General features: G+C 34.0%; 1 protein-coding gene across 1 annotated transcript; it reads left to right on the plus strand.

The window, feature by feature from the left end:
* Nucleotides 1–4,379: 4,379 nt before the first annotated feature.
* LOC105339326 (kelch-like protein 36) lies at nucleotides 4,380–12,884 on the plus strand. The gene is made up of 3 exons (XM_066082411.1): nucleotides 4,380–4,831; nucleotides 7,839–10,389; nucleotides 11,643–12,884. Exons 1-3 carry the CDS (start codon nucleotides 4,782–4,784, stop codon nucleotides 12,126–12,128), a joined length of 3,087 nt encoding a protein of 1,028 aa, XP_065938483.1. The 5' UTR covers nucleotides 4,380–4,781; the 3' UTR covers nucleotides 12,129–12,884.
* The last annotated feature ends 1,283 nt before the right edge of the window (nucleotides 12,885–14,167 follow it).

Below are 14,167 nucleotides of genomic sequence, written 5' to 3' on the forward strand. Positions count from 1 at the left end.
ATTACATGCCTTTGTTTTATTTTAATTGCAAAGATTTAGAGTTGTGTTAGGAAAATTTGGATAAACGTACAATTTATGTTTTAAAATTGTTGATCATGCATGTTTGTAAATAATCTCAGCAAGAATTGCCTATAAATTAAAAGATCTGTCTCTTCTGAAAATGCCTTTTCTTGGAAGTGACATTGATACAAATTTTACATATTGATGATCGAGTCTAATTGACTTCAGTTTGTAAACTGTATCATTCATCATCAATATACAACATGTAAATACAATCATGTAACTATTGATATGCAATAGACATGTTGTTTTCCTATAATGTACAAATGCATGGTTTGATAAACAGATGTCTTCAGTTCAAATCACTGATATCAAGCTAGACTGTTATACAATCAAATGCAATGAATGACACAGTGAGTCACACACATTTAAAATAACAGCTGCTTGTTTTTCTATTCTCTTTTGAGAAGTGGACAGGCATAGCCTACATCCATGGATGTAGGCTATGCCTGTCCACTTCTCAAAAGAGAATACTTGTTTTTCCAGTGTATTTTAGTATCAATCCACACCGGGTGAATTTTAAAGTATGTTACCTCAAAAATATTTGAAGGGCCATAAAGCTTGAAGCAACAAGTGAATATTAAATAAATCACTTCCCCAAAAGTGACTAGTAATGAAACTAGTCAATATGTAAGAGTTGGAAAAAAACTCAAGTGTAAACCTCAAATCACTGAGATCACAAGTAGTTCTTTAGAAATGACCCCTCAATAAAGTAATCAAGTGTGATAGACTGGTGATGTAATAGGGAATAAAATAAAATGAGGTGGGCCATTGTGTGGGTTCCACTGAGAGTGGTATACACGCCCACACACAAAGGGGCTTTACTACCAGCCCAGAAAGATTATGAATACAGGTATATAGTACAGAATATTTGTCCAACAGGTAAACATGGTTTTGTGTATTATTAAGTTCATACAGCTTAATACAGCTGTAGTTTTTGAAAATGTTAATAGTACATTGTACATGTATTTACTCTAGAAATCATAGTTTTAAAATCACTTTGGTCTATGGAGAAAAAATAATTATTCTTTTGAAAAAACACCTGCCTTTATGTGAATTAGTCAGTTAGAAAGATCACTTTAAATTGCAAAGTGCAGCTACTAACTAACAGCTAGTATTTTTCTCATGGCCATCTTATTTTTCTTCATTCATGATTTTCCCCACATGGTCTGTTGTTGTAAAAGACTACATGGGATCACACTGACATGGTTGTAGTTCTATGACTGCGTGGCTCTTACTCATTGATGTCAGACCGGTTTGATTTTTTGATAAATCTGTTCAGGTGTGTATTCTACTGTCGTCAGGTATGTGCGGCATACGTTGTGGAGTGATAAAACTATTATACATGTGCTGCCTTCAGGTGCAATGACAACAAACTGAGGGCGTGTGCAGCTAAGTATGACTGGGATTGTCTGATGTAGGTGTGAACGAATTTTCGGCGGTGAAATTTATAATCTGCAGGGCCTGATCAGTTAAAACTCTTCTTGTTTATTCAGAATTTTCTTCTAAAGCCTGTGGGCGAACCAGGAATCTGATTAACACAGACCTTTTAAATGTCCCGAGTCAGGGCTTTTCGATATTATTTTTTTTACTACGTTTAAATTGTTCCAACAGCAACTTTCACTCTCACTGCATGAGGCCATGTGTACATATACATAGAGACAGAAGTGGGTAGAATGTAAATCATCTCTCAGTGTTTACCCAGGTAATTTCAAGTTTAATAGTCACAGAGACTTCTCTCTGATTTATGTCTATAATTGCCATGGATTGAGGTTTACATCTATTCATTGTATGTACCGGTAATCATAGTGTTTATAAAGTTGTCCTCCTGTGTTAATTTTATTAACAATGATTATTATAGTGATCCTGAACCTTTGTAATTTCAGACTACCGGTATACTACTGTACTACATGTAGACAGTACACGTATAAGCTTTTGGATTGTGAATTGACTACATTAGTTGAATGATTGGATTTTTCTAACATGTCAAAGTTTTAGGAGATCTTGCTCTTGATTCATTAATATTCATTTTGCAGTTGTTATCGAGAAATTGTCAAGCAATGACCAGATTTAGAATCTGTAGTTTTTTGTATGACATAGTGTGGCAGCAAGGCCAGCTGATCTGTTTTACACCTGACTGACAATCATGTTAGATGAGATTTTTATCATTCTGTAAGATTTCTTCCACAGACATGGTTCTGAATGAACAGGAATTAGTTTGTCCTAATTTCATAAACTTAAGCATGCGTGAAATAAAAAAACCCAAAATAATATGGGCTTCATTGCTAGATAACTCTTCTGCATTAGGGTGTAGAACTGAGCATGGTACAGTGTATATATATAAAAATTTAAGTTATTAAGTTGATATTATGATGCTTTATGCAATAACATTTAAAAAATCTGAATTGCACATTGTTCATGTACTGAAATTGAAAATCTACAGATATGAACGGTGATATCTGATAAAATGTGCTGAAAACATGCAGAATTTGGAAGATAATTTCACCTATAATGCAAAGTGCTGTGTCCCTTGAAACTGGGCCACTAAATTCTGCATGGGGTTGACTGGACCTGATTAAGCAATAACCTATAACTGTATTTGTATGGATTTTTAGGGAAGCATGATTGTCTCAAGTGATGTTACACTTTTAAATTACATATTTCTAAAAAATCTCAGGCTGAGCTATTGTTAATAAAGTAACAGTTAAATTGACATGGTTGAGCCTTACAATTTCTATATAGTGGGTGAATTTACGCTGTCGAAGGTCTCACTCCCAAGATAGGCACTTGCATTAAACGTTTTTGATCTTCATTGATGCACAGTTCCACATTGCTAATGCTGATTTGCACATTTACAACAACAAAAAATGGATTATAATTACTTATAATTATGGAAAGAGGCAAGCTAAATATTGAAATACATGCATATATGTTCCTAATGTAGTTAAATAATCTACTTAAGCCTTTATTTAAATGCCAAACATTGTCCAAACTGTGCACTGCACAGTAATACATATAAAAATTAAAAATCATAATAAAGACTTGCACAGCAAGATTCTCCTTTGTAGATTTATACAGAACTAAAATGAATAAATATTCAATGATCAGTATATTTGCAATAAACATGGATAACACATGCCTGTGCTTCTGTTATATATGCTGTGTTTTAGAATTAACCCAGCTACATGCATGTACATGTATTAATAGATAAACCATCTCTATTAGTCTGATTACTTTGATGAGGGGACCAGTCAACCAGTTTATACTGAGTGAACTTATTGGTATAAGTACACTGTATGTATGTACCATTTAATAGCTGTTAGTTGTACATGCATTATACATGTATTTGTGTATTTCAAACTTCATAATTAGGTATTTTTACACAATCTTCCTAATGTCAAGGCTATAATTGTGGTTACATTAAAGTGAGGTACATGTATTAACTACTTAGTTTTGACATTGGGAAGATGCATGATCTAGTGTATTATTCTAATGTTAAATAGTCAGATTTCTCCATTGTCGTTATAATGTTTATACATGTATTTTGAAGCATATTTTATGTTGAATTTTTACTTTTTCAGATTCTTCAAGATGCAGATTATATAAGGAGAAGAACTGAGATTTGTAAGTGTAGAGGGAGCAGTTTCTGTTTCATCATCAAACACAGCCAGGTAAATCAAGATTTCCATTTCATTCATAAATTCTGAACCTTAAAAATTGTCTCTATTAGTCCAGTTGTGTGATTTGACCATATTTAAACATGCACTTACTGACAAGGATTTATGTACTGTTACATACTGTTAAACCCCTGTTATCTGTAGATAACAAATTTTAAATTTCACTCTCACCACCATTTATTTACATTGCTGTATATATAGAAATTTTTAAACAGTATTTTTTCATCACATTTTCTGCATGATACACCTTACTAGCAATTTCATTAGCAGATTTACTGCTTTATAAATGCATGAAAATATGCAATATACAATTTTTGATATAAGAAAAAACTAAAGCAATCTTAAAAGCCATACTAGTATTTGAACAAAAGTAGCGGTACAGTAGTACATGTATTTGCAAAAACTGAAGTATATTATGTCCATTATTGTTCCCTAAGCTTTGTCATTAAATTTTCTGGCCAGCAAATTTCAATGACCTCAGTGTAATAGTTTCCAGTTTTGTCATACATGTAATAAAAAATAGTTCATGAAAAGGAAAATCCTTCTCCAACTGGGCATAAATAAAATGAATGATAATCCCTCGGAGGGGCGATGTTGTAAAAACCAGACCAAGCAAGCCACAATGTGGCTGGGGGGTGTAAAGTGACATCCAGGGTCTCCAGCAACAAGGGATGAGATTAATGTCCTGGCCAGCGAGGGACATCAGTTTCGTTATCACCAGCCCTCTGACTCAGTCTAAGGGAGCTGACTTTTTGCCCAGGGCTTTTGAAGTCTGGTGACAATTTCTTATAATCGTGACTGCTTCTGCAACATTGAGAGTACGCACTTTGAGTGGTTTTTTGGGGGGGAGGAGTTGTTTTGTTGTTGCGCAAGAGAAATCACATGACCTAAGATTCAGTGGATAATTTCCCCGTTTTTCGGCTGTTGTTGTTAGTGGTAGTGACTGCATCGGTGACATTTAGAAGCTTGATAGTTTGGCCTTGTATTAGGGAGATAAAACAAGGCTGGGAATAGTTCAGGGTGTAAACTGGTTCTCTGGGGAACATGGAGAGTGTTAATAGAGACACCATGGAAAACTCCAACGATAAAAATCTGTAAGTTGCAATTGTCCATAATCCTTAAAAGATAAATTTTTTTTCAAATTTCCTAAAAAAAAAAAAAATTACCGATAATTAGATTTGAATCAGATGATTATTGTTTAATTATTGCAGAGCCATATTATTGGAAGGTACCAGTTCTTTTTATGTTACATAATTGAAAATTTGGTTTGAATTTTCTTTAAAAAAAAGAAACAATTTTATATGTATCTTTAAGTAAAAGAACACTTTTGTTAATTCTGACAGTAGGTAAATGTACTTTTATGGGTGTTTTATCTCAATTGATGGCTAAAAAATTATTACCATTCTAATTAAATGACATTTTATATTCTAAATCAGTAGCAGATTTACAACGTTTACATTTCGGTAAAATGATATTGTAATTGACCCTTTCACGGTAACTGCGGTACTGCTCTTTTGCAGGGCAAAATGACATAGTTTGGTGAAATATGACGTAACATCAATTGTTTCAATTACGTCATTTAATTATCTACCTACTGAAACTTTGGCAAAGTACCGGTATATCAATTTGCCCTGAAAGAGAGCAGTACCGCAGTTACCGCAAAAGTGTCTATTTGATAAGATTTCATTGATATTTCAAATAAAAATGAAGCTAATTACTTTATTACACCAGTTTGGAAGGATAAATGGCAATTTTTTTAACTTTGTGTACCTGGTCAATAGCTTTATGAAGACCAGCATTTTTTTCTTCTGATGTTTAAGGAGGCTGAATGGTCAACCAATTAACCATCCGATTTAGATCTACCTAAAATTTTATGATATGATTTAATGTTTAGCTATAAACTGTTTTTCAGTAAAGAAAAATTTCATATATTTTACCTTTTAAATTTGGGTACCAGTATTTCCCTTATTTTATAAGGAGCTCTTCTTCTAAAGGAGATCAATACAGTCTAACATTGGCCATGGCTATTGAGCCCTCTTAATGAATGATTTCAATAAGTAAGTGTATAATATAATGTAGGCAACTGTTTACTGGTTTATGATATAAATTTTGTTTTCATGCAACCAATCAAAATGCATGTTACAACCATAATTAAATTAGGACTTTAAACATCATAATCTAATGTGCCTATAGCAATTATAAATGTCACATATTAAACGCGGCTATGTTAAGGCTGTCCGAAGCTAAATATATATCAAAAAATTATACCATTTTAATTATCGAAAAATACTTTAACCAAGCAAGTTTCTTTAAACTTTTATCAAGTTTCTTTAAACTTTTATTACATGAATTAACAGGGACATCCAACACTATATTTCATGTATTTTTGTGACGTCATATATTTTTCTTAAGCACGTGACGGGTGTATTCTAACACGGTAAATAATCTATAAAAATCGCATCGACGCAAGTGAATAATGACATTACATAAAAAATATTTTTATGAAAAATCCTTCGATAAGTAATGTATTTTGCAGTTCTTGCTGGGGGTTCATATAAATATTTCGTTTTTTAAAAATATTGTCAAAACATTTCGCACCGCCATCGAAATTAGGCACATTTTTACCTTTTAGGCTCGATTTACACAAAATCGGGTCAATCGGTAGGTTTCCCCCAGCAAGATTCACATTGGTACTTATTTTCTCTCCTGATTTCACGTAAAATATAGTAAGATTGTTTTTATTGTTCACTTTCGCCAAGCTGTTTTTTATATGCATATACATATCACCATTCATTAGATTACACGTAGCAGGGGGATTCTCAAAACCATTAGTTTATGAATAGTTATTTACCTATAATGAAGCTTTAAAACTGTTGATTTTTTTATAATCCATATCGGTGATATTGAATTTAGTATCACTAGTATTTACAACAGTGTCTATGTAAAGGAATGAAGCGGTTTTATTATGCACAATGAATATCACTTATTACGTTATGATATATTCCCTAAGAACGATCGAAAGGAATGCAGATCATGACGTCAAAGTTAACTATGATGTCATATCTTATGAAGAACAGACAAGTGACTTTCTACATATCGGATTATCACTGTGAAATTAATTGGGCAGCCTTAACATAGCCGCGAACTTAGTTGTTTAATTTAAAGATAGTAAACAGTATTTGATTTTTTTTTTAAACATCCAATTGCTAGAAATTTTTTAGTTTACTTTATTCAGAAATGTGTCAATGAGCAGTAGTTTAAAAGCATTGGTTAGTATACCGGTGTATAGGTGCTGGTAGTTTTCAATTTTTCATGGTGGAAAAATTTATCTGCATTGCATGGCTGATGCATTATCTTGTTCAGCAATCAATTATTTTGTTAATAACACACTTTCAATTAGACATAACAAAGGGTGGACAATACTGTCAACTGATAAGTAATACTTACATATTATATATATCTTCATGGTCAGTGGTCAGATTACGCACTCCGGGCCCTGGGGGTCCAAGGCCTGACAGAGAAGACGTGTGATATACATGGTCTCTGTCCGCCCTTCCACACCTGGGTCTACTTATCAAGTCTCTGGGGAAGGGGACAAGTGTCCGAATGTCGTAAATCAGCACATGATAGGTGTGTAATGACAACAGAGAATATAGATGATTACTGGTGGCAATACAGATTATCATCCATCAAATACACTGTTCATGCTGGAAACTTGTTATATTGAAAGGCTGAAATTAAAATCTAAGAAAAGATTTTGGGAAACTTTAATTTCTTTTTTTTCACATTTTTAACTTTTCTACATATCATATAATACATGTAATATGTAAATCATAAATTATTATGAAAATCAAAGGATATTGGAACCTCTTCACAATGAATTTTAAAACTCAAGAGAACAAAGAATTTCATTACATTTCAGTTTCGACATATGTATACATGTACATGGTTATTTGAATTATATTTTCCTTTCCACACCGTTCTTCTTTCTTCATGTTTTAACTTTACATTCCAGGCATTAAGAGATCACAATAACTAATGCTTGTTTGGGAAATAAATAAATTATTTTTGTTAACAAATGTTTTGCTTTGTGTTTTCCAGATCAAATGGAATCAATGGTAAAACCAAACCAGTAAAGACTGAAGGGAAATTCATATCACAGATCAAGAAAAATCTATCTCAGGGCAGAGACTCAGAGGGTGATCAAGGGGACAGCCTTACTGGAAAAAAACCCACAAAAAACACAGAAAAGTCAAAGACAAGTAGTGGCTCGGTGTTCAGTCGACTAAGTGAACCAACAATCAGTAGTGCCAAGAAATCGGTAAAACCTGTCGAAACCGCAAAGCCAAATTCTATCAAAGGGGGTAAAACAAGTGTAGGTAAAGATAGTCCCAAAGTGCCAGCTCCCAAAGAAAACACAGCAACCAAAAAGCAACCCCCTCCTGTTTTGGAGAAGCCAAAAAAGAGTCAAAGTAAAGAGGAAGTTGTAGAAAACAAGGAAAGCTCCAAAGATTTGGAGAACAAACCTAAACAACAGTACACCAGAGAGGAAGAGGCATTGAAAAAAGACTCCGAAAACCCCATAGTAGAAGAGGTTGAACATATTGAATATCCAGAAATCTTAGAATTTAATAAAGAATTACTTCAAGAGGAAGAAAGAAGAGCTACTCAGAAGGAAGAAACAGAGCAAAGACTTGATTCTGACAGTCTCAATGCAAATAATCCCAGTAGATTAAGGAAAATCTCTGAAGATTCAGGGGACTCCTCATCAGGCAGTTACCTGAATTTAAAGCAGAAGTTTTTTGACAACCAGGAGACCACTTTTTGCACGTTGGACATAAACAGTGAAATGGCTACTGCTGCTGTCGCTCCACAAGAAGAGGATGGGATCCTCCCAAATCCAACAGAAAGGATTGTTATATCTGAAAATAAGGTGAAATACATCAATACCAATTACAAGAAAGTCTCTGCAAAGATGTATGATTACAGATGCGACATCAAACTCAAGGTTGGAGACCAGAATTTCAAAGCTCATCGAGACGTTCTCTCTGAAGCAAGTGACTACTTCTCCGCCATGTTTTCTCACAACATGAAGGAGAAGGGACAGGATGAAATAGAATTGAAAGACATTAGCCCAAAAGGCTTTTCTGCCATGTTGGATTATTTCTATCATGGTCATGTGACCCTCGAGCCATCAAAAGTGGAGGAGGTTATTGAGGGTGCAAGGTTTTTCCATGTGGATTGGCTGTTAGAGGTTTGTTGCGAGTTTCTGATCCAACACCTTAGTTTAGACAACTACAATGCTGTGATGGAAATAACAGATAAATACTATCTTGGGGATCTGAGATGGGACATTTTTAGATTCATTGGTCAAAATATAGCAGAACTTACTCAACAGGAGAGCTTCTTTGAAAATCTTTCATTAGAACTTCTGCTGCAGTTTTTGATGGAGAATATTTATTCTGAAGCATCCGAGTTCTATCTTCTTGATGTTGTGTTGAGGTGGGTGAAAAATGATGAGAAGAATAGAAAAGAACACCTGCTCTCTCTTCTTCGACAAATCAGATTTTATACCATGGAAACTGAAGAACTGGAAGCTCTTGCTCCAGAAGTGCTGGAGTTTCCGGAAATCAGAGATATTGTTGAAGATGCCATGAATTACTCACTGAACATCATGGGGCAGTGCCTAAAATATGGAGATATGTACAAGCAGAGAGGGGCTCGACCAGTCATTACTATTTTATCCTTCACTAATGATGGGAATATCTTAGTGTACAGAGACCCATCAAAGTGTGGACTCTTTGTAGAAGAACTTGGTCCATGTGGATTGGACACTGCATCATACCAGGCCATGAGTCAAGCCAAGATCGGGAACTTTTTGTATGCTGCAGGAGGCTATGATGATATGTACTGTACAGTTGGAAGAGTCTTCATGTTTGATCCAAAATACAGAGGCTGGACTGAAGTAGCGTCAATGAATGAGCCCCGAGTTTCTTTTGCCATGTGTAACTCTGAAAACAGGCTTTTCGCTGTTGGTGGAGTGAATCACACTATGAATGAAGAGAGCAAGGAGGAGTCGGAGCAGGTTCTGGCTTCGGTAGAGATGTACAAACCAGAAGATAACACCTGGACCAACCTCCAGCCAATGCCCATTAAATCTTCAGACCAGGCTGCTGTGTTCGTCAATGGCTGTCTGTATGTAACGGGCGGCATCAGTGCTGAACCAGAGGATCCGGTGCCATTGGAATCCACATGGTGTCTGAAGGTGGATGGATCAGAAGGATGGGTCCCAAAGGCAAACATGATTAATGGCAGACAGGGTCACAGCATTACGGCTGTGGGTGGAAAGCTGTATGCTCTTGGTGGATACACAGCAAAAGAAGACCGAATCACGTTCACCGAACAGCTGAACTGTGAAGTGTTTGATCTAGAAACTGGACAATGGACAGAAATTGCCCCCACCCCTGAAGCCTTTGGGCATCTGTTACCTTACAGTGCTGCGTTGTTCGATAAAGTGTTCCTGATGGGAGGTATTGACAATAATGTTAACCTATATATCTACGATCCGGAGAGTGACACATGGGAAGAAGCCGATGTGATTGGGCCTAATGTCCAAAAACTTGCCATCCTGGATGTAGCATATCCATACACTTAATGACTTCCATTAGAAAATTAGGTTTCCAAATTCATGTATTGTAAAATGTGATTTATGATGAGCCTTTAATTATCAGAGAAGTTGTTTACATGTAAATGATTTTGTTATAGCTTGCAATGATAGCAGTCATGATTTTCAGATTTACTTAAATTGCATTTATATTGTAAATATGTGTTATTATATTAATACTTTCATGATGTATTCAGCATAACTGCAATTCAAAGAATAAGAGAGAGTTTACTTTTTGCATTTTTCTGAATATGATTTTTATGTAATGCATAAATGTGGTACAAAAGGGTTGTAATCAAAAGTTTTCCTGCCATATTCCTTTACTTTTAATCAATGACATGTGACAGTTCTATAAGTACCAGGTATAAGGTATGATTTTAAGTTTTTTTCTCAAAGTTTTCTATTGCCAGATAGTTCAAACTTCATTTATAAACTAATTCTGGTATATATGTAGATTTAAAAAATACCTACCAGTATGTGTGTATAATATTGTACAATATTTTCAAAGTTTTTTTTCCTGCATAATTACGATTGGTTGTAAATGTTTTTATGATTGATTTGTATAGATGTACTATATATTGCAATCATATTTTGTTTTGTACCCTGCTTTTATAGCACTTTCTTGCCATTTCTACTGTAGTGATTATACGAAGTGTAGACTATAATTCTTGTACTGTATCTCAGATGCTGTTCAAATGGTTTGCAAGCATATTTTTCACTTTTGCGTTAATCTCATTTCAAATTGGTGTGTAAAATATTTATATACAGAATAAGATTTTAACGTGCAAGCAGCTAACACAAAATGTTGATCAATATACTGCTTGATATTCAAGTTCTGTGCAGCGCTAGTTTTCATACTTTTTCTCAAATGACGGACACGTAGCTAGTGTTGTAATGTATTTTATTTATAGTTTGCTAGGGTTAAGCTTATGTGAATATCATAGGTGTATAGTATAAAGGAATTAAAAAAAATGTTCATGCAAATATAGGTACTAATATATATGCTACACATGAGAATTAGAATGGCTGCGATGCAATGTTTCATATATACATATGATTGGTTGATTTCAAATACATACCCGTCTTAATAAGCACCATGTTCTTTTTTCCACTTCAAAAACAGTAATCAACTGTCAAAAAGACAAATATAAATTCACAGATCAGCTTTATATCTAGTTTGAATATTAACTCTAAGCACAACTTGTATTACCAATGCATGTATAGATGGATTTGCTTGACCTTGTGCTGTGTTCGTCAATGGCTGTCTGTATGTAACGGGCGGCATCAGTGCTGAACCAGAGGATCCGGTGCCATTGGAATCCACATGGTGTCTGAAGGTGGATGGATCAGAAGGATGGGTCCCAAAGGCAAACATGATTAATGGCAGACAGGGTCACAGCATTACGGCTGTGGGTGGAAAGCTGTATGCTCTTGGTGGATACACAGCAAAAGAAGACCGAATCACGTTCACCGAACAGCTGAACTGTGAAGTGTTTGATCTAGAAACTGGACAATGGACAGAAATTGCCCCCACCCCTGAAGCCTTTGGGCATCTGTTACCTTACAGTGCTGCGTTGTTCGATAAAGTGTTCCTGATGGGAGGTATTGACAATAATGTTAACCTATATATCTACGATCCGGAGAGTGACACATGGGAAGAAGCCGATGTGATTGGGCCTAATGTCCAAAAACTTGCCATCCTGGATGTAGCATATCCATACACTTAATGACTTCCATTAGAAAATTAGGTTTCCAAATTCATGTATTGTAAAATGTGATTTATGATGAGCCTTTAATTATCAGAGAAGTTGTTTACATGTAAATGATTTTGTTATAGCTTGCAATGATAGCAGTCATGATTTTCAGATTTACTTAAATTGCATTTATATTGTAAATATGTGTTATTATATTAATACTTTCATGATGTATTCAGCATAACTGCAATTCAAAGAATAAGAGAGAGTTTACTTTTTGCATTTTTCTGAATATGATTTTTATGTAATGCATAAATGTGGTACAAAAGGGTTGTAATCAAAAGTTTTCCTGCCATATTCCTTTACTTTTAATCAATGACATGTGACAGTTCTATAAGTACCAGGTATAAGGTATGATTTTAAGTTTTTTTCTCAAAGTTTTCTATTGCCAGATAGTTCAAACTTCATTTATAAACTAATTCTGGTATATATGTAGATTTAAAAAATACCTACCAGTATGTGTGTATAATATTGTACAATATTTTCAAAGTTTTTTTTCCTGCATAATTACGATTGGTTGTAAATGTTTTTATGATTGATTTGTATAGATGTACTATATATTGCAATCATATTTTGTTTTGTACCCTGCTTTTATAGCACTTTCTTGCCATTTCTACTGTAGTGATTATACGAAGTGTAGACTATAATTCTTGTACTGTATCTCAGATGCTGTTCAAATGGTTTGCAAGCATATTTTTCACTTTTGCGTTAATCTCATTTCAAATTGGTGTGTAAAATATTTATATACAGAATAAGATTTTAACGTGCAAGCAGCTAACACAAAATGTTGATCAATATACTGCTTGATATTCAAGTTCTGTGCAGCGCTAGTTTTCATACTTTTTCTCAAATGACGGACACGTAGCTAGTGTTGTAATGTATTTTATTTATAGTTTGCTAGGGTTAAGCTTATGTGAATATCATAGGTGTATAGTATAAAGGAATTAAAAAAAATGTTCATGCAAATATAGGTACTAATATATATGCTACACATGAGAATTAGAATGGCTGCGATGCAATGTTTCATATATACATATGATTGGTTGATTTCAAATACATACCCGTCTTAATAAGCACCATGTTCTTTTTTCCACTTCAAAAACAGTAATCAACTGTCAAAAAGACAAATATAAATTCACAGATCAGCTTTATATCTAGTTTGAATATTAACTCTAAGCACAACTTGTATTACCAATGCATGTATAGATGGATTTGCTTGACCTTGTACAGTTGATTTTTTTTTTTAATGAAACCTAATATGCTCAGGTTGCAGACTTTCTAAAGGAACAAAAAATGCTTTTTTAATTATATTTCCTTACATTCCAGTGGATTTTTATTTTTAACTGAACCATTTGTTCCATCGATCATTACCATTTTGTCTTTCTAAATCCAAGTTTTTATTTGAACAGCTGATAAATTATAATGGGCATTCCATGCATTGCTTTTTAAGTTTCATGCTAATTTCTACGATATATACACTTAGAATTTATACATACATATATATTTTTTGTTACGTGTATTTTGGTATTAGATTCTTTACTTATTTGCAATAAAGCTTTTAATGATGCTTTATAAAAAAGTGGTTTTTACTTTCTTCTTGAACTTACTAAAGTGAAAGGTATTTTTTTATTCAAAGTAATAAATTATATGATAAAAGCACTGAGGCAGATATTTACTGTAATATAAATGATAAAAATTTGGAAGGTATATCCACAAATACTGACCATTGAATAAGAATTTATTACATTGTATTCTCTGCAATAGATGCAGGAGCAGATTATAAATTATTGAAAGTGGAGGGAGGGGTCTATGGACCCCCATCAGCCCCCATGGAGCCCAAAACAAACTCTTAAATTCTAAATATTTTGTAAGGAAAAAAAGTTCTGAAGGAAATGTAAGCAAGTGACCCAAAGCCACCAAGATGATAGAATTTAATTTGTAGATAACATCAAACGTGTAAATACAAAGGTTATTAATTTTCTGAGTATTTTTATATGTTCCTTAATTGATCT

This window comes from Magallana gigas, chromosome 4, assembly GCF_963853765.1.
Source record: "Magallana gigas chromosome 4, xbMagGiga1.1, whole genome shotgun sequence".
Taxonomy (NCBI): domain Eukaryota; kingdom Metazoa; phylum Mollusca; class Bivalvia; order Ostreida; family Ostreidae; genus Magallana; species Magallana gigas.